Source organism: Sceloporus occidentalis, unplaced genomic scaffold (genome assembly GCF_023333645.1).
Source record: "Sceloporus occidentalis isolate IW3139 unplaced genomic scaffold, rSceOcc1.0.p SCAF_4, whole genome shotgun sequence".
NCBI classification, from domain to species: Eukaryota; Metazoa; Chordata; class Lepidosauria; order Squamata; family Phrynosomatidae; genus Sceloporus; species Sceloporus occidentalis.
In genome coordinates this window covers 22,580,714-22,602,463 of record NW_028316984.1, presented here as the reverse complement: position 1 = coordinate 22,602,463, position 21,750 = coordinate 22,580,714, and the positions used below count along the sequence as shown (strand labels likewise).

At 40.3% G+C, this 21,750-nt stretch overlaps 2 protein-coding genes across 7 annotated transcripts in view; one reads left to right on the top strand and one right to left on the bottom strand.

Moving 5' to 3' along the window:
- SPATS2L (spermatogenesis associated serine rich 2 like) overlaps positions 1-1,526 on the top strand; it is a 90,147-nt gene extending 88,621 nt beyond the window's left edge. For all 6 annotated transcript variants that reach the window (XM_089519462.1, XM_089519461.1, XM_089519466.1 and 3 more), the window contains one exon: positions 830-1,526. In XM_089519462.1, coding sequence (XP_089375588.1) covers positions 830-1,228 — 399 coding nt within the window. In that variant the 3' untranslated portion in view covers positions 1,229-1,526. The remainder of the gene's footprint in view (positions 1-829) is intronic.
- Positions 1,527-4,959: 3,433 nt separating this feature from the next.
- On the bottom strand, positions 4,960-20,556 carry KCTD18 (potassium channel tetramerization domain containing 18). Its single transcript, XM_089519468.1, has 7 exons — positions 19,680-20,556; positions 17,557-17,767; positions 15,897-16,108; positions 14,275-14,468; positions 12,470-12,564; positions 11,034-11,136; positions 4,960-8,484 (listed from the first exon to the last, which is right to left on the bottom strand). Exons 1-7 carry the CDS (start codon positions 19,704-19,706, stop codon positions 8,025-8,027), a joined length of 1,302 nt encoding a protein of 433 aa, XP_089375594.1. The 5' UTR covers positions 19,707-20,556; the 3' UTR covers positions 4,960-8,024.
- Positions 20,557-21,750: the final 1,194 nt, after the last annotated feature.

The window sequence follows — 21,750 nt, the reverse complement described above, 5'->3', positions numbered from 1 at the left end:
TCATAAGTTAGACTTAGAACACTCCAATTGTTTTGTATTCTTATTTTAAATTGTGGCAATTTTATTGCAACTGGAAATGACATGGAAACAACCTTAAAAGCCAGCCAGCCAGCCATCTGGAGCAATGGAGGTCTGTGCTGCTGGTGAGCAGGTAGCTGCAGGATGACATCAGCCATCTCCTGCCAGTGAATGATACTGCTATTAAGAGTTACAGTGGATCTTAGATGTGCCCCTGCCTCTGCTTCTCACAGCCTTGTCTGCTGGCAGGAGGGAGCTGGTCATGTAATTCTGCAGTGCCTTCTTGGTAGCAGCACAGACATGCATTGTTCCAGTCAACTGACGTGTTTTCACAGTGTGTTTCAGGAGTTAAATGGGGAGATAAAGCATAGCTATGACATTGTGGTTACGTGTTTTATGCAGAATCTTGGCCATTCTGTCCTGACATTAATCATCCTGTACTGGTAAAAAATAAATAAATTATCAAGCAATTTAGGCGCATAGCACTCAGTTTTATTTGATTTGTTTTAGCAGATTACTTTGAATTAAAATTACAAAAAATATCCCCAAATTCCTCAAAATGATCCACCACCACATCCTTCCTTTAGGAGTAACTAATAGACATCATTTGCTTTGACTCTATGCTGCCTTCAGAGATTGTAAAGGTGGCAAAATAGATGGAATTGTATTCATACTTCCTCAAAGGGCTTGAGCCTAACGTATGTAATAAATGTGCATGAGGCAATAGTAGGACTAATTTTGTTAGAACTTTACCAAAAGAAACCAATGGGAAAATATTTGAAATTAATGACTGTACTTCCCCCCTCGACAGAATGGATCTTCTAATCATAGACGAAGGTTCTACACACAATACCATGGCATTCGAATGAACGGATCTGTCAAACCACAAAGTGCCGGTACTGAATCAGATCAGAACAACACAAAGGGAAGTTCCTGGCATGAATACAGAAGACCGCATTACAGTAGTTATAGGCCCAAAAATAAAGGCACACTTAAAACCCAAGAGCAGTCTGCATCTGCAAAAAGCACGGAAAATCTATTGTATCCAGAAAAGACACGGCGAAAGCATCCTACGCCAGGCCCAATGGAGTCTAGATCTTTATGCAACAGTATTACTACTGTTTCTCAGTGTAATTTATGCCCCTCAAGAATAGAGACTTCTGCAGATGCTCCTGTCCTTTCAGTCCCAGCTGTGACTTTGGTGGCATGAACGGTGGGATACATGGAAGGGCAAATGTAATGCATTTTCATCTTGCATTCCTCAGTAAAGGTGCTTTCCCTCTCCCACACCCCAAATTATTGGCAAAAATACTTTGTCAAAAATTTCTACAATTGTGGTAAACAAAACTTAACAAATGTTTCTTAACCATAATAATCTGTCATATCATATTTCATACTTTGAAAGCTTTGCTCAGTATAGTCAAATTATTGTGTTTTTTTAAAATAACAATACAGCTTTTAGCTAGTCACTACTTAGCAGAACAATCAAAATGATGTTGAGAAATAAACTTCAGGAGGATGTCAATATCAATTTAATATGTTTGTTACGGTTTATTGTTTGCAAAACAGTATATTCACACACACACTCTCCCTGGTACCAACATGCTTATTGCTGGTCTGCAGCTGAGTTACTGGTGCTCATCTAATACTATCTTGGACTGTTTTCCTATTATAAGAAAGTTCAGTTGTTTGTACAGAACAAACCTGATCCTGATAAACACCAGAGGCTCATAGCTCATGAATAAGAAAATAAAAGCTATGAAGCTGTATACTACATTTCAAAGATAATGCATCATTTAACTCTAGGATAATCTGCAAATGCAGCAAAATGACTTTTCTAATTTGGCAACTGAAAAATACACTCTATGGAGGCAGTTTTCTGTAATTGATTAGCTGACTACAGTGCTTCTTAACTATCTGATGTGGAGTATTTTCCTTCAGTATGCCAGGAACTGGCAATATATTCATACCCATTGTCTTCTTTATTTCCTGGAAACTAACTGGCAGCCAGCAGCAGGCGGCTTGTGGACCTGCAGCTGTCCACAGACCACTACTTTTGGATAGGAGTTGTCTAGAATTACTCCCGCGGAAGATGTGGAAGAATTCTCATTTTAAGGCCAGGAATTATGCTGAATATCTGCATGATTTCATCACACATGCATTCTCCTTTTCTTCTCTTCAAAGAATGAGGAAAAATTGGTAATGTGTATAGCATACAGATGTACAACTAGCTTTGACATGAGAAATGTGATCGTTTTCTTCAGTGCTACCAGCTGTCCATGGCCTCTCTCCAGTCTCATAGCTTACCAGAGATAGGGCAGCTGCTTTCTCAGGAGAAAGTAGAAGTGGAGCAACCCTTTCTTCTCATTTCTTCTTACTTGAACTGCTGAGATATAGGTTTTTTTCATACTCCATCCCTGTGCCTTCCCAGGTTGAAGGAAATAAATACCTTGATTCTGTTGGAAGAATATGGAGCTAGAGAAGACATTCTGCTCAGCATAACACTGCAATGGGGTTCCAGAAGTGCACTCAAGATTTCTTTAACCAAAGGAGAAATCCCAGCTTCTCTGAAAGAAAATGTGCTACTTCAGATATTAAAATAACAGCGGTGTAGTTTTTCATTTGTTAAGCTTTAACAACCATCTCTGGGACCATCAGAAGGAGCTGCTGCTTTGTCCCCTTCTCCATACAGAGCTGAAAGGGCCACTGCTCCAGCCATTAACCCTCAAGTGAGTACAGTTTTCTCTTTCCAGAATCGTAAATAGAGTGGCTTGCTTCAAGAGAAGACTGAAAATGTCCAGCAGAGGCAACAAGGGAGAAAGGCCAGCCTGAACATCACTACTGAGGTAGGAAAGGAAGCCCCCATGGGATTCATTTGGATTATAGCTGCTACACTACTTTCATAGCACTCTTCCACCTACAGTCTCTCATCACTGTTACAGGATGGCTGCTCCAAGCTAGTGAACCAGAGTTGGAGTGCAGACTCGCCTTAGCCACAGGGAGGTTTGAATCCTTCTTTTGGGAGTGTGAGCAGATGGATGGCTTGTGCTACAGCCCCTTGGGCCTTGGGTGGTCCTTCCCTGTCAGTCGCCAGGCACAAAGGTCAGGAGAAAAGGGCTCACATCATGGTGAAAGGATATTGAAGGCCGCCCTGTCTCAACTCTTAGCTAGAAAGTGGAGTGGAGAGAGAACTACAGCTGAGCAACTGTGCTAGCTACTTCCTTATTTTGGGTACTGGCTGCCTTCCACATCTTCCCACATAACAGCCAGGATATCTAGGGCAGGGGACAGGTTTAGCCACCACTTCAGTGGTGGCCTCAGTTTCTAGAGTTTAGACTCTCCCCCATACAAGTGAATAAATGCCATTCTTTCCCATGGAGATTCTAAAGCAACCATGTGCTTATCATATGAAATGGTTTTGCATTCCACTATACCGTTAATGTCATTAAAGCCATATAAATTGCATTCCCTGATCAAAGACAGCAGGCTGAGTGATTCAGGCTGACTACCCCATGCCTAGTCACATGCAAATAATTTTATCATACTGAACATTACATTGAGGCCCTTGTTCTGCCATGACCAAAAGGCTGAATGGAGGAATACTCCATTGTATCAATAGATATTTTGAGATGTATAGAATGGTCGACTTCAGCCAGCATGCTATGATGTTACAGTCAGCCGTAAGTATTCAGGGATTGAAGCAGCCATGGCTTGAAGATATCCAAAAACTATATAAATTTCAAATAGCAAACCTTGATTTTGTCATTTTATATAAGGGACACCATTTAACTCTGCCATTGTATATAACGGGACTCGAGTATCCAGATTTTGGTATCCATGGGAGGTCCTGGAACCAAACTACAGCGGATACCAAGGGCCCAATGTACTCTCTATCTGCCTATCTCCAGCACAAACAGCCTATTAGACTCAGAGTACAACTTTGTGATAGTAATTTAGGATGCAACCAGGGGTGATGAACCGTCTTGGTCCAAACATATACACTTGTCCCTCTCCCCTGCCCTATCTCAGCACCTACACAGACCGCCCCCCCCTGACACTTGGGATTGGGGAACTTTGAAACTCTCCACCACCATCTTATTGCAATCCTTGTTGCAGCATATGGCCTGGCATCACTGTAGCGGAGATTATTAAAGCTTCTCACATACACCATCATCCAAACTGCCATTTCCCCACTATTGGCAGCATATTAACTCCAATGGCTGTATTGGGATTGCCGGGTTGGAGGAAAAAGCAGGGCCAAGCAACCTTCTTTCCTCCCAACGTTCATGAATTTCTCTTATCATACTGCGCCACTGATCAAACTGGCTGGGGCTGGGGGAATTGGATTTCTGGAGCCAAAAGTCCACAGTACCCCGCCCTGGGTTAAGCATTCCTCTTAGTGACTCAAATAAGAATTAACTATATTAATAGGCGTATCAATGGCCTTTTCCCCCACTATCTGCCTGGTGGCTGACCAGCCTGGCTAGAGAAGAAAGCAGATGGATTTCTACAACCTCCCTGGAAAGCAACCACAAATACCTCTCAGTTTGCCTACCTCTGTTACAACCACCTAACTGGGAATAGGCCCCCACTGAACACAGAGTGGAATAGATATGTAAGATATGTGTAGTTAGCTAATTCATACTAAGCAAAGACTCCGCCCTCATGAGAATAAAGCATCACATAACAGGAACTGCACTGGGCAAAAGAATACAGACAACTCATGAGGAAAACTAAGTTTGCTTTGTGGTTCTTGACCACTTCCATTTAACATAAATCGATTTATTTTTAAAAATTTAACCACTTCCCACAGAAAGCTTCTTATTTACCACTAAGGGTAAGTTTTTTTGTAATTTTGATGGCATTATTAAGCTCTTTTATTAGCAACTTTAAATCAATTTATACTGTGATCATTTCAAGTTTATTGAATTAGCACACCAAATACAAATCAAGTCTCCCAAAATATCAGTAATCAAGTTATTCAGTCTCAGTAAGTTCATGCCTTGGTAGAAATTTAGTCAAGCATATCATATTGCCAGAGTTTAGCTTTTTATACCTTGGGAAAGTCAATTTTCCTGCTGCTATTTTCAAAACTTAATCTAGATTACTGAGTGCACTGGGAATATGCTCAACTGACAGAATGTACCATTTCAAATAAGAATGCATGGCACATTTTTGTTCTAATAATTATCATCACCTAGCAGTTCCAACATGCATTAGTAACCAACATGGAGTAGTGGTTTGAGTGTCGGACAGTGGCTCTAGAAACCAGGGTTCAATTCCCAGCTTGGCCATGAAACTCACTAGGTGACCTTGGGCAAATCATATGCTCTCAGCCTCAGAAGAAGGCAATGGCAAATCTCCTCTGAATAAATCTTGCCATGAAAACTCCATGATAGGTTCGCCTTAGGATCATCTTAAGTTAGAAACGACTTGAAGGCACACAATACGCTGGGCTACAATATAGGACAGTTAATTATCTCCACAGTGCAGATGGAAGACTGAGAGAGATGACATTTGAACCACAAAATCTGATTCACAAGCCTTCGCTCCTAATTACACTAAGGCCTCATTAGACATAATGCTATGAATTACATGCTTCTGTCTCCTCTGGTACAGGCACAAGACATTTGGAACTTTTGATTCTTTTTTAGATTAATGGTTGTTTTTGTGTACCTTCAGTTTCAATTTATGGCAAGGCTAAGGCATGGGGTTTTCTTGGCAAGATTTGTTCAGAGGGGGTTTGCCATTGCCATCCTCTGAGGCTGAAAGAGTGTGAGTTGCCCAAGGACACCCAGTGGGTTTCATGGCTGAGCAGGGAATTGAACCCTCATCTCCAGAATCATCATCCAACAGTCAAACTACTATGCCATGCTGGCTCTCTCATCTCAACCCAAACAACGAACTTGCGGAAACAACTCAAATTAAAATGATAAATTAATAAAGTTGGCTTGTTTCTACTAAGCAAATCTTAAGCAGTTTAGAGTTGAAATGACACACTAAACTGCAATCAGTCTAAAATGGACACTCTTTTTCACAGGCACAAGCCCAAGGCTCATTCTTCTAACACTTAACCATGGTTAATATTACATCTGAACACAGTTCTATTCCCATGTTTGGTAGAATAACCCTATGGTGTTGATTGTAAAATATAATTCATATAAATAAGAGAGAACTTATGGGGAAATAATTTCATCAGGAGGGGAAGGACATCCAACTCTTATATTCCACAGATCCAAGAGGTCATAATACTACGCACCAGTTCTGAATTGATGATGCACATAACAAAGATGAAAAATAAGTGACATTCCAGTCTATCCTAGTCAACATCTCTTACAAACTGGAAAATGAACCTCAGCAGATTACAGGTTGTACTTCCCACACAACTGAGATAGTTTATTCAAATTGGCTTTTATAAATTTAATCAATAATCAACAAATTGAAATTATTGTGTGAGATACACTAAACTGAGAATCCATCTTGTAGCACAAAACACATAACTACAGGTTGAGCTTCCCTTATCTGAAATGTTTGAGATCAGAATGTTTTGGGTTTTTTAGAATTTGGCATAATTTGCATATACATAACAAGATATCTTGGAGATAGGACCCAAGTCTATAATTTATTTTTCATATAGCATACTGGTTTGAGTGTTAGTCTATAACTCTGGAGACTAGGGTTCAATTCCCAGCTCAGCTATGAAACCTACTGGGTGGCCTTGGAAAAGTCACTATCAGCCTCAGGGGAAGGCAATGGTAAACCCTCCTCTAAACAAATCTTCCCAAGGAAACGCCATGATGGGGTTGCTGTTGTGTGAAGGCACACAACAGCAACAGCAACAATACACCTTATACACACAGCCTGAAGGTACTTTTATACACAATATATGCTAATTTTGTGCATGAAACAAAGTTTGTGTCCAATGAACCATCACAAAACAAAGATGTTACTATCTCAGCCACTAATGTGTCAATTTTGGAGTACTTCAGATTTTGGAATTCCAGATAAGGAATACTCAACCTGTACTACATCAGAATTAACAAATGGGTCATTAGCATTCTCATCATTGCATTTTTAGAGAAACATAAAGTTGAAAAGGACAAAATGTGACATGAGTAAAATCAGATAGAACAATATTGGGAGTAAAGGCTAAAGGAAGGGAGTTTCAAGGCAGCCACAAACAAGAAATACTTACCATAGTTAGTAAGGAATGAGAGGAAGAAAAATATACTGCTACAACCTAGATTTCAGTTAGCTATCAGAAGAGTTCTTAACTTTACAAAGCATTTGGATAAGACAGAGGTTCCTGGGGAATCGTTTCATTGGAATTGTAATAATGCCACTGCAGGAGACTAACACTGAAGTCTTGAACATTTGATACATGTACATGCTCAGCTGTATGAATCTCAGTCTGTAAAAGCACCTCTCAAATATTTGAAACTGTGTGGGCAATGCCAGCTGAAATTTGAGAAACCATAAGAACTGCTGAATAATAATTCCACTATTTATGCAGGAAAGGCTTTAATACTCTTGATATCTTCTCATTGCTACCCAGCTGCAGCATAAATTACACAGTAAGTAAAAACTGCAGAATAAATTATACCAAACCTATACAAACTGCAATATTTGGATGGTATGCTTTGTTTAAATTCACAACATACACAGCCTGGAATGAATTCTTTTCTGAAATGACTAACATCCCACATCTGATCTATACAATGTAATGAGTGGCCAATGCAAAATACTTTAAAAGCATCCCTGTATCTCTTGTAATACACAAGAGATAAAGAAAAATATTACATACGAGTTATTACAAATATTAAAAGGCTCTTCACTTCTCTTTATAATAGCACACTTTTTTTTCTGGTCCAGAAAGTCAAAAATGTTGTCTTTAGATCATGACTGGTTTTAGCACCATATAATAATTTTGCATCACTCAATATTCTGTAAACTATTTTAACATTAGATTCTCAGTGGGAAGTGTCAAAATCCTCCGGGCTTAAACTCTATGATGCTGAAGTGGAAGTCACTGAAACAGATGGAACTTGCTGCTCATCCATTTTGCTTAGAACTGATGAGGAGTTCTGAGTTAACAATTCATTACACAGTGGAGTCCGCTTGAGTTTTACAACACGACTGGCTGCAGGCTTTTTGGACAACCGTGAATCCATGGTTGTTTGACAAAGTACTCCATTTTCAGCGTTCCTACCAGATGTCCATGAGTTTTTAGTCAAGCATGTAGATTTAGCATGTGGTAATTCTTTGCATGGTAATAAACTGTCTCTGATAGGCCTTTTATGAGCCACCTGGGAACATGAAGGGGTAGGAGATACTGCTATCTTTAAAGAAGCAGAATTCTTAACTTTGATGTGGGTGCTTGTTGAGGGACCAGAAAATTGAATTGGCTTTCGATTTGTTTTACTGCTCTGCTGACTTTCTTTCTCTTTAGAAACGTCTATTATTTGCCTGTAAATAAATTTTTAAAAAGGCATTCAATCCAGCATTTTTGAACAGTTCAATGCAGAATATAATTAGCAGGCAACTGATAATATCATCTTACACAACACTTTTTATTAGTATCACAAGAAATTTCCAACAAGAATAATTTCTTAAATGCATCCATCATTGAATAACTAGGACAACCTACTAGTGGGAACAAAGAGCAAAGAAACCATAATCTTTATTGGCCATTATTAACTATTCTCAAGTATTTTGTCTTATACTCATGATTAATGAACAAGAGATTAGTTTGCCAGTGGACTATGTAATGCATAGCAAGTAGATAATCACATGGACATCTGTAAATTGTACATTTTTCTATTGTTCGCTATTACTTAGCTTTAAAGCTTCTTTACACTTTCTTTAACATTATTTTGTAACTAAATAATACATCACATCTTGTAAAAGACTTAACTACTACTGTATATATTTGACTATAAGTCAAGAAATTTTAATCAAAGAATTAACCTTAAAAACCTGGGTTAATTTATACATGGGTTAATGCTGGTTTCACAGGAGCCAAGACTGGCCTGCCCAGCTTGGAAAAGGAAGAAGGAAGCTGAGGGTGCTGAGAAGGACATAGAGTGCGCTTCAAGCCAGGAGGAATTTGCTAGGTTGATTTTCAATTATCTGCTCCCTCAACAAACACACACACCAGTGGCCTAATTTGAGGCAATCGCTCTGGAGTTCCCTAAAAACCCTTTCAGAGCAGACACCCAGGCTGAGCTGCTGGGAAGGGGGTTGAAGGGGCTGCCAAAACACAACCCAGCAAACTCCACCAGTTTCAGGAACACAGGTATCTGTCCACAATCCCAGGAGGACCATGATGGTCAGACTGACTGAGGAGGGAAAAAAATGCCTTTTTTCTTCTCAGCTTGCTTTGCACCTTATCTGGCAGATGGCACAAAGCTGCATCCAAGGATAATATTTAAAAGAAAAATTATGTCAAAGAACTTAAAAAATTCCAGCAGGCATAACTGTTCATGTTCACCCTAAGACTAGATGGATAAGGAGGGCACTAGATGACAGCTGCACAATTGGGGGAGGGGCTAGGGGATCACACCCATTGCTACTGGTATGGGATATGCGTTGCTCACATGTCACTCAGGATGTCCAGGATGAAGCAAAGGAAATGTTGACTAAGAGACTAAACAGACTGGCCAAAAGGGCTGGCATCAGGGTGGAGTGGGGTGTGGCAGCCTACCCCAACTCTGCCCCCAAGCTGCCATCAAACTGCCTACCCAATCAGACAGTGAGCAGCGCTGCGGCGTTCTAGCAACATGGCAACTACATGCCGCACACCAAAAGGAATGCCGAAAAGTGCCACCACAGTGTCAAGGCCACCCTTTTTCCCGACCAAAAAGCAGCAGCATTTTGTTTCTTATTTTCTGGCCTGGAAAAATGCTGGATTGAGGCTGCGGTGTGTAGTTGCCACGGCCCCAACCCAGCGCTCAAAGGGGCGGCATCACACCGCTCCTTTAGGACTGTCTGTTTAGGCCCTAAATTAGCAGTGATTCCAGGTGGATTAACATCAATGCTGCAGCCACTGGATGGTTGTCTCAACAAGCCTTTCAAGAACTGACTGCACAATATGTTTCAACGATGGATGTGTGCTGGTCAAGCAGAGTTAATGAAAGAAGACAACATGATAAAATGAGACATCCATTTGGTAGCAAAATGGGTGAAGAATGCTTGGGATTCAATTCCACCATAAAAGGTGAAGAAATCATTCCTGAAGCGCGACATTAGCAATGCCACGGATGGCACAGAAGACAACGCCATGTACAAAGATGAATCAGCATCAGATAATGATTAAATGGATTGTGACAGTGCAGACTTTTATGCCAATGATGTCACCAAAGAACAGTTCCACTGTTCATTCAGTTACTCCAGTGATGAAGAATCGGAATATGTAAGATTAAAATAAGGATTCCTTTGCTTTGTTCTTTACATCCATTGTTACATGCCCTTAAGTTTTATCCTCCACTTAGCCACAGGTCATATCAAAATCAAAATCCATTATTTTAGCCCCCCAACTTGCCCTTGATGTATACATGAGGTCAATTTATACATGACTATACATGGTAGTAGAGCTGACAAGGAATTAGTCAAAATAATTATTAGCACATCAGAATTTGTAATACATATAAAGCAGGCCCTTGATATCCACTGGGGTTTGATTTCATGGGCCCCTGTGGATACCAAAACCTGTGGGTGCTAAAGCCCCATTAAATACAGTGGCATATGTGTCCCTGATATAAAATGGCAAAATCAAAGTTTGTTTTTTGGAGAATATATATTTCAAGCTATGAGTGGTTGAAACCATGGATAAAAAATCCATGGATACAGAGGGCCGACTCTAATATATACTTTATATATTCATTTTGTATTTTGCTTTTTTTTTAGCGTGGACAAAAATTAATACAATTAGTGTTTTTCTCCAAAACAAACACAAAAGGAGCCTCTGCTCCATACAGTTTTCCATAATTAAATCAATTCTGATTAAAAGAACATACCTTTTACGAACTGGAGACATGTTTTGCAGACTTCCTTCCAAAGGGCGTTCCTCAAGAGTCCAACATTCTATCAGTTCCTGGGGTACTCGCCAATAACTGACACCTAGTAATTTCACAAGATTCAAGAGGTCTAGATGTTAGCTTTGGGAACTGTTTTAATCAAGATTAGCTGATATGCAGTCAAGAATCACACTTAACTCTTTTGGATGGTGCTTATTTTTCAAGTGGCCAACTATAATGCTTTGTTTTGTCTCCTCAACATTAAGATACAATACAGCCCACTCTGAATCATTGTTCTTATTTATAAAACAAAGCCAACATGATGTTGTGGTTTGAGTGTTGGACTAGAACTCCAGGAAAACAGGGTTTGAATCCTCTCTTAGCCACTGAAACTCACTGGATGGCCATAGGCAAATCATAGCCTCAGAAGAAAGCAATGTCAAACCTTCTCTGAACAAGAATCTTGTCAAGAAAACCCTATAATAGGGACTGCATAAGTCAGCGTTGATTTGAAAGGATAAAACAACAATAATTTCCAGAATAGTTGCATAAAGTTACAATCCTTTTAAATTCTGTTACAAAAATTTTCTGAAGTGGTACTATCATGTTTATTCCATAAAAGAAAGAACAAGAAAATAAGTCTGATACTAAATGGGCCAAATCTTGCCTGTATTATCCTTAAACGGGCACATATAATGCAGAGGAAGCCAGGCGGCTCCCAAATCTCTGTCCAAAATATTTGATAGTTCCATGTCTTTCACATTTGTCTTTAGCATTTTTAAATGGTTCAAATGGTGAGTAACTAATATTTGATGTCAAATGGTATTAATATACAAGGAATTTATATAAACTAGATGTTGGATTTATATGCCTTGTTCTCAGACCAGGCAAAATGAACCACCAGTAGATAAGATATTGTAAAGGTAATACATACAGTATCTGTTAATGATCATTCAAAAACATAAATCATGCTGACAATTCAGCTTAACTACAGTATATATGCTTTTAAATTGGTTAACATTTTTATAACCCAGTATTTGGCCAAACGATAGATTTCTCCATTAGTTACAGATAGCTAGTCTCTTTTCTTATGTTATTGAAGAGTACCAGATAACTTACTCTGAAGCCAGAGAGGTGTAGTGGTTTCAGCAGTGAACTAGGACTAAGGAGACCAGGGTTCAAACCCCAGCTCAGCCATGGAAACTCACTGAGTGACCTTGGGCAAGTCATATACATACTCTCAGGCTCAGGGAAGGTAGTGGTAAATCTCCGCTGAACAATGCCAAGAAAACACCATGATAAAATTTGCCTTAGGGTCATCATAAGTTGGAAACGACTTGAGGGTACATAACAACAACATCCCTCACTAACTGATTCTGTGTTCAGCAATATATATTCCTCAATGAAAAATGCAATTTAAAACACATAAAATGTACCTTTTCCTTCCCACGCCTCAAATACATCCATCATCATTTTCAATTCACTAACAGAATAGTAGCTCCAGATATATTGGACATTATTTCCAGACTCTCTAAAGAGAGAGAATGTAGAAAATGACATTATTTTTAACATTGGAAAAAATCCACTAAAAATAAAAATATTTACATTTAAAATATAGAAACCAGTTTTCTGAACTTTGTAATATATTCCTTATCCTGAAAAGAATAATGTGATTATTAATGTTCATTCTTGAGGCTGTATATATAAGGTCAGTAAAAATTTTGTCAATCAACTAACTGTGCTGAAGCTTCAGTTATTTAATTTCAACAAACAAGCAGCTGCCTCTATACTAGATTACTGCCACTAGCTTTTAGCAAGAATGTTGATCAAATAGTTTGAAGACTGCAAATGGATTAATATAATTTTTTGGGTTTTTTTTCTGTACGTGATTATGACACTTTCACCAACCCATGTAGCCATATTTAGCAACAAACAGGACTAAACCTGCAGGTATGCAATGATAGCTTTTGCGTCTTCTATTACAAACATTCAGATAATGATTCAATTATGTTCAAGAAAGATACTGTTAATACTGTAGAACAGGGGTAGGCAACCTTTTTGAGCCGGGGGCCGGGTTGCTGTCCCTCAGACAACTGAGGGGCCGAAGCCAATAAATAAATAAATAAATAATTTTAAAAAATTAAATATATAAATAAACCAGGACAAATGTAGGACAACATTTTCAAATGGAAGACACTTTTTTTTAAAAAATGGAGGACACGCAAAAAAATTTGCTGATTTTTTAAAAAAATGTTAATATAAATGCATGTTTCTGAGGCTTCTATAGACAATTGCCCCTCAAAGGCCCCGGTGGCAATCGGCGGCAGGACCAGGCTGGGGCCGGTCCCAAGGCCTTGCCGGGCCGCATCCGGCCCGCGGGCCGCAGGTTGCCTACCCCTGCTGTAGAAGATATGACCTAAAACTAATTTTTGTGGCCAATTAGAGCAGATGCATTCAATCAGGGGCTGAATGGTAAGCAAACAGTTATGTAAACCCAACCAATTGAACGGAGTTGCTCTAGCTGGATTTAGTTCTATGTATTTTTATGTTCCAAATTCCTTTGTTTACAATGTATTTACTTATGACTATTTTAGCATGTTTACATCTGAAGATTTCAAAGCAGTCACATTAACTATAAAACAGATAGGTAAAAACAGGCAACTCTTTAATGACATACACCTAAAAATAAGAATAGTTGATGCACGCCTAATATGAGAAAAGAATATTCCACATAAGAAGTGCCACTATGCTAAATAACGTCCTCCAAAGAGCTGTGGACCAGCTCTCAAGAGCAGTATGTCAACACAAGGCCTTTCCCAGTTGAGTGAAAAGGTCTATAAGGGAGTAGGCAGTTTCTTAGATAAATAGTCCCAAGTTACTTATGGTTTCAATAAATTCAGGCTCAGAGTGTTTTAAAATTAAACTACTGATGCTATTAAATTAAGCCACTGCAATTCTATAGACATCTACTCAGAAGTAAAACTTATTACATTCCATAGGGCTTACCCCCAGGTAAGTGGCTACAGTGCAGCCTTAAAACAATTTATGCAACTAAAAATCTGTCTGAACGCGAAAGACATGAATACACACACACACACACACACAGAGAGAGAGAGAGAGAGAGAGAAAATGATTATAAATCTGGTACTAACGTCACAAAAGCAAATGCAAACCTTTCATAACTGAATTAAATTACAACCACACTTTGATGCAATAATGGCATAGCTGTGAAACTTCTCACCTTTTGTAAATGTTTTTACTATGAATTCTTCCTCCTAGTTCTTTTTCTATTGCAGCTGTTCCATCTACTTTTGTGCCATACACACCTATTATCTTACTCTCGCAACTTGGACCAGACGTGTTGAGGTAGTGTAGGACCCAAACAGTAGGCTTAGTGCATATTAAGCCATAAGAGTCACAAAAATCTAGGAGTGCCTGGGGGAAAATAGCAGTTACATATTACTTTATTTTCACAATGTGAGATTTTTAAAGAGAGTATCAAATAAGTGTACAGCTTAATCCTATGAAAGTTCACTTGTACATTTCAGTTCAATGGCATTTACTTCCAAGTAAAAGTGCATAACACTGCAGCATTACTGATCCTACCCTGAAGAGTACTGTATAACACAACACCATCTTACCGAATTATTTCTATGTATTTGAAGTCATCTACCAGATGTAACAAATAAGACTGGATTTTTGGACATAATTTGATTAGGTTTAGCATTTTGAAAGGAACCAGTGTGCTACAGTGGTTTCAGCTTTTCAAAAAGATAAGAGAAAAAAGCCCCAAAAAGTATGTTGCACAACCTGTTTCACAACTTTAAAAACTTTTTTTTCTCCTAAAAGATGGGGGTGGGGAGTGCAAAACAGACTTATGTACAGCTTCAAAAGCTACACAGCTTTTTAAAAAAAGAGAAAAAGAAGAAGCAGAAAATGGAATGTTGTTCCATTTTAAATGAAGCACCATTTTATACACATTTTTCCTCCCAAAAGACTGAGGAAAGCACAAAACAAAATGATGTGTAACTTCAAAACCTAGAACTTTCCAAAAAGATAGAGAAAAAAAGAACAAAACTGAACATTGCACTGCTTTAAAAAGGGAACAGAAACTCAAGCCCCAAAAGTACAAGAAACAGTACATTGTCCACCGAACAAGCAGCACAAACACATACCACTTTAATATACAGTTCTCCACTTGCACAGTTGTTTGTATTTTGTGCCATTTTCTCACTTGGTAGTAAATATGGTGAAAAATAATCAAAACTTGTTTTTCCCTTGGAAACCTGGAATTTCTCAAACTGCACAATTCAAAAATGCCCAGTTTTTGATGATGAGAACAAAACAAAACAGAAAAGGTTCCTGCAATGTTGTGGAAACTTTCCAGATGCTATTTTTCTTCCTGCAAATGTTCTTGAGGGGTCAGACACTCCAAATTTTGATTACACCTGGAAACTGGCAAATATCCATTCTATCCCTTACCTGAGGTGAGAAGAGAAGCAACCTGCCACTGCTGCTATTTCACTATTCCTTCCTCTCCAAGAATGAGATGGAAAGCAATGGCCAGCCAGTGCCAATGGCACAAAGCAGCCAGTGCTGCACCTCAGAGCTGCCCAGACACAAATTTATGGTTGTGGGAGTACCTTCCTCTGTCAGCCATTGTGGCCAAGCTTCCTGGTTCTGAGAAATCAGTGGCCAGTTACTAAAAGCAAGGTTCCCTGGAGCAATGGTATTCCTGGGGGAGGCAATATAATTTACAGCTTCTGGCATTCCTTGACCCAAGACAGATGCCTCACTTTTCCTGATGGACCATTCTGGCTCTGCTCTACACAATAATTTAAAAGCATAAGTGAGTCTGAATACCTTTTTAAGTTCCAAATTTAATCTTAAAGAATATGTCTCCATTTCATTAGCCAAGTGGTCAACAAGGCTATAGGGATAAGGAATGCCAAAGTAATCAGCCTCTTCCTGCAAAGCAATTCGTGTTTGCTCATCTTCTGGAATGTGAACCTCTCCATGGAGATAGTCTAAGAGGTATTTAAAGAGGTTGCCATCTCGATCAATAAGACAAGCCCCTGAAAAGCAAAAAATAAATAAATTATCATATCTATCACTCAAGGCATCATATATAGTTCTTCGTGTCCTTTAATTTTTGCAATAACTTTGTGAGGTATAACAGATTGGGGCAAAGTGACTGGCCCCAGGTCAACCAGTTTACCAGTCGAATATCACATAACACTGTAATCTAGATGATTTTAACCAACTATGGAGGTACCACTTTCACTGTATGTCTCTTCAAGCTGCCTGTCAATTTATGGTGGCAGCATTCATTCATAGGGTTTTCTTAGGCAAAGGATACTCCAAATTAGTTTTGCCAGTTCCTTCCCCTAAAATATAGCCTACAGCACCTGATATTCATTGGTAGTCTCCAGTCCAACTAACCAATGCTGAGCCTCCTTAGATTCTGTGATCAGACAGGATCTAGCCCCTTTAGGATATACAGATATATATATTTGAAGCTGATTTGAATGAAGACACCCCAATTCTAGTCCACTTTGCTAACCTACACATGGCAATGGTTCTCCAGTTTAAAATACTTAGGAACTCTAAAAATATACCTCTGTATTGGAAATGGCAACTTCATAGTGTGGATGGCCCATGTTATAATGTTGTGAGACAGGATGGAACAAAGATAGGATGTGTAAGGCTGTTTTGTTCTATGTGCAGCTATTCAATATCTCACAAAACTACAATTTCCAGAATTCCACAGCACTGAGCCATGGCAGTTAAAATGGCATCAAACTTGTGCGGATGTAGCCATATACAAGCCTGGAATTCCATACCAGCATTTTCATTGATAAACCTCATGAAGGAGGAAGGTGTCATCTGACCTGCTATGTCTGAATTTCTTAAACACGTTTTGAGACAGGAACTTCAAGCATCTCTGGGTATCATGTGATACATACAGTCTGCCCTCGGCTTACGCGGGTGATCTGTTCCAGACTCCCCTGCATAAGCCAAATTCCAAGCAAGCTCAAGTCCATTCTAGTGAATGGGGCTCATGCATACGGTGGCACAGCGGCACGCATGCATCACGAGCACACGCCTCATTCATCCTAATGGGAAGCGCCGCCCCACACGCAGCTTTCACCATATGCTGAAAGCTGTGGTTAACGCGGGCGCACTATACTCAGTAAAGATGGGTATAAATCTACCACATGAAGAATACTTTAATATCATGTGTAAATAAACATAGAATCTGACAAACTGAAACAATCTGAAAAGCATTAAAAATATTTTCCTCCACTTTGATTAAAGAACAAACCTCTAGTAAGTTTAAAGATTATTTTTCTTTTACTTTCTTGGAAAATAATAGTGAAAATTGCAAACTATTTGCAATTATGTTATACAATCATATAAGTCACTGCATAATAATTTTTCAGCTTCTTCCGCCACCTCTTGAGCAGACTATAATAAGAACTCTTATTTCCATTCTAGCCATTAACAACATGTATTATTTTACCTGTATTGTCCATTTTTAGAGGAAACCGTCCACTGAACATAGATGCTAGCATTGATTCTTTAAAACGACATAAAGATTCACGACGAGCAGTATACATGCAACCTCCAACATTAAGTCGAATAATATCTAGTGCCTTTTCACTCTTGCTGTTTTCCATTGCATTTGCAGCCAGTGGTGCTGACAGGATTGTGCACTTTGAGACCTGTAAGAGCTGCAAAAAACACACAAAAATATAGTGAGTAAGTGACTGTTTTCATTTGCACAGCCACTCAAGCAGAATAGATAAGTGGTTGTTCCAAAGCAATGCATGGCACATTCTCAGTACTGTTATGCTGGTGTCTTCCTTTCTCCTTTGCATGGCAAGAAAATTTAATACAGTGGTACCCCGGGATACGAATTACCCGGGGTACGAAATTTTCGGGATACGAATAAATCCCATAGGGATTTATTGCTTCGGCTTACGAAGGTTTTTTCGGGTTACGAAAAAACCCCGGCGCTGTTTCAAATGGAGCCGCGGCAGAGCCGCGGCTTTTTTTCTATTAGCGCCTATGGCAATTCGGGTTACGAAGGTTTTCGGGTTACGAAATTAACCGCGGAACGAATTAATTTCGTAACCCGGGGGACCACTGTACACAACTCTACGAGCAACACAATAAGTATATCCACAGGAGCACTCTTCTGAGAAATAGTCATCATAGTCTGTTCCATGTAAAAAAAGAAGGGAAGGAAAGGAAAGGAAAAGAAAGTCTTGTGGAAACTATAAAACTAGCCAATGAATTATAGCATGAGCTTTTGTGGATGATAACCAGATGCATTGACAGGATACAATCTTGAAATATATAGATTTCCATTTCACTCAGCTATATAATCTGCTGCTTTCCGATGTCAAAGGGGAAACCTTTACCTTTACTTTTTCCAATGGAGATACCCAGGAAGAAATGTGGTGGTGCAAACCAGAACTTCCTCTCGGTGGTGGTGGGAATGTAAGTGCTTTTCAGGCAAGCAAAACAGAACTAACTACATGTCATCATTTCTACTGCCAGGCATAAAACTCTATAACAGCTATATTACAAGTCCTTGCTATAACCACTAACTACAGCATGACCAAATAAAATTAACAGAGTTAAGATGTCCCAAATAAATGACTGAGATCCTGAATATCCGTATTTAACATTAAATGCTGACAAGCCTATGAGTACACCTACCCAAGACTCTTGAGCATTTGCAGGCCAGGAGCATTTGCCTTTGCTACACGTCAGTGGGACTTATTTTTGAATCAAGATGAATAATTAGGATGACTCTTTTTTTTCAAGTGGAAAGAAACAGAAGGAAATTAATTTCTCTCAGATGCCAGACAATAATTTCAGGTGAACCTAAAAAAAGGAGTTCCACCCACTTAAAACTAATAATACACAAAACCATCTCCTCCTTCACCAAAATGCTATAAAAATGAGGACCCTTCTAACTGGCCCCTTCTTTTTTCTCCAACTTTCCCTAATCAGACATATTAGACTGCAACTTTCACCATCCTTCAATAGCACAGCCAGTGACCATCCTAGTGAGGGATGATGGGAGATGTAGTTCCACACACTTGGAGGGTACCAGCTCAGAAACCTCTTAGGATTTTAAGACTCCTGCCTGGCTACGTTGGCATGAGAGATAAACCCAGGAGTTTATTGTATCTTCAGCCTCAGGGAGAATGAACTATGTTGTTGAGCGCCTTCAAGTCATTTCTGATTTATGGCAACCCTAAGGCTGGGAGTTGTCTTAGCAAGATTTGTTCAGAGGGCTTTGTTATTGCCTTCCCATAAGGACGAGAGAGTGTGACTTGCCCAAAGTCACCCAGTGGGTTTTCTTATCTTAGCAGGGATTTGAACGCTTGTTTCCATAGTCCTAGTCCAATGCTCAAACCACTATGCCATGCTGGAGAGGAAATATTTTGGTCAGAGGTAGAACTAATAAAAAGATCTTTTACTGGTCCTTTGAACTGAGCAATCTCTTCTCTGTTCACTGGAAGGAACTTATGGAACAACAACATATTTGCAGTCCTGAACACTCAAGTTGCTAAAATTAAAAGCTGTAATGTCATGCACATTTGCTTTCTTGGGTATAGCAGGACTCACCTGCACAACATTCATAGTAACATACATGGAGCTTTATGGGAAGAAGCTCCTGTCTGCACAACTCTATCTACTGCCTTTACTGGGACCTTGGTAAAGTCATAAACGCAAGGAGGAAAGCATTTGATGGGATGAAAAGTGCATTTATGAAATTAGTTATACTTGTGGGGTTATACAGCACACCACTCCAGCATCCTTCTCATTCTCTAAAAAGGTAAACAGTTTATCCTGTTGGATTTGGGACCTCCGGCAATGTCAGAGGGCTCCTACTGCAACTTTCCTGTGAGGAAAATTTTTGCAGGAAGAGAAAGAACCAGTAGCAGAAAAGCAAGGGGTGGGCAACCCAAGAGAGAGAGAACGACACCAGTGTGCATCTGCACTGTAGAAATAATGCACTTTGACACCACTTTAAGCGCCATTCCATGGAATCCTGGAAGGTGAAGTTTCACATGGCCTTTAGCCTTCTCTGCTAGAGGGCTGGTGCCCCCAACAAACTACAAATCCCAGAAGGATGGAGCCCTGGCCATTAAAGTGGCGTCAAAGGCTGTATCTGCACTGCAGAAACAATGCAGTTTGACACAGCTTTAATTACCATGGCTCCAGGAATTGTAGTTTTGTGAGACATTTCGCTTCTCGTGTCAGAGAGCCCCAGTCCCACAACCAAACTAGTTCCCAGAATTCCCTAACACTGAGCCAGGGCAGTTAGAGCGGTATCAAACTGGATTATTTCTGCAGTCTGGATGCAGCCAAAGTGCCTCATTCCCACAGTGCAGATGCAGTGTGTTAAGTGTGTTCCATCTGCAGTCTAGGGAAGCTCCTGCTGCCAAAGTCTTCCTTCCAGTGAGCCTCAAAGGGGCCACTAGAAGGCCTCTGTACATATTATTATTACTATTAAAGTGTGACATGCTGGGCCCACTTTCCTTCCGCTCCCTTCCCGAGTCCCACCGCCCTTAAACGGGGCTGGGAGACCCAAGGAAGTAGGCAAACCACCCCAAAGGTGGAAGGCCCAAACCCAAGGGGCCTTTCCCTCCCTGTTCCCTCTTCCAGGTTCTCCTCTGAGGGCCAAGAACGCGCATTGGGTTTGAAAGAAGGGGCGTGTCACCTTAGGCGGGAGCGCGCGCGGAGGGAGGGAGGGACGGACGGACGGGGGGAGACGCAGGGAGTCGAAACAGCCCCAACCGCTCTCACTCCGCGGAGTGCGTTACCTTTCCTTCTTCTTGCCTCGAGCCTGGCTCCGCCCACCGACAGTTGGAATGCGGAGAAGGCCCCGCCCCCTCTAGAACCCTGCTTTCAGAGCGCCGCCATTTCGAGGAGGGAAAAAAAGGGCCGCGGTGGGCGGGGCCTCCGTGTGTCACGGTGCGCGCAGGGAGGGAGGCCGTTTCTGTTACCTCAGCAGCAGCGCCTCCCTCACTCAGTCACTCACTCACTCCTCTTCCTCAAGACGTGAGAATAGCCATGCTGCTTCCACACTGCAGAAATAACCCACTTTGACACCACTTGAACTACCCTGGCTCCATGCTGTGTAGGGTTTGGGGAAGTGTAGTTTTGTGAGGCGTTCAGCCTTCTCGTATCAAGACCACAACAACCTACTATTCCCAGAATTCCATAGTATTGAGCCCTGACGGTTTTAAAGTGGTGTCAAAATGGATTGTTTCTGTGAGGGGTGGAGGCAGCCAGAGTCTTGGCTCTAAAACACCTCCAAAACATGTATAGGACAAAACACTAGGGGGGAAAAACAGACACCCTCCAAAAACCAGGGCAGAGCATTGGGAATGTTTGTGTGTCGTTTGTTTGGTTAAAGCAATAGCAAGTACATTTCTATACCCCTTAGTGCACTTCTTATGCACTTTACAAAGTGTAAACTAATTGCCCGCAACAATCTGGGTACAGTGGTCCCCAAACTGTGCCCATTTAAGAGATTTTGGACTTCATCTCCCAGAAGCCTCAGCCATGTTGGCCAATAGCGTGGGATTCTGGGAAATGAAGTCCAAAATCCCTTAAAGAGCACAGTTTGGGACCATTAGGTTAAAAAATCTCCTGATATCTGTTACCTCTTTTCATCAAAATGTGAAAA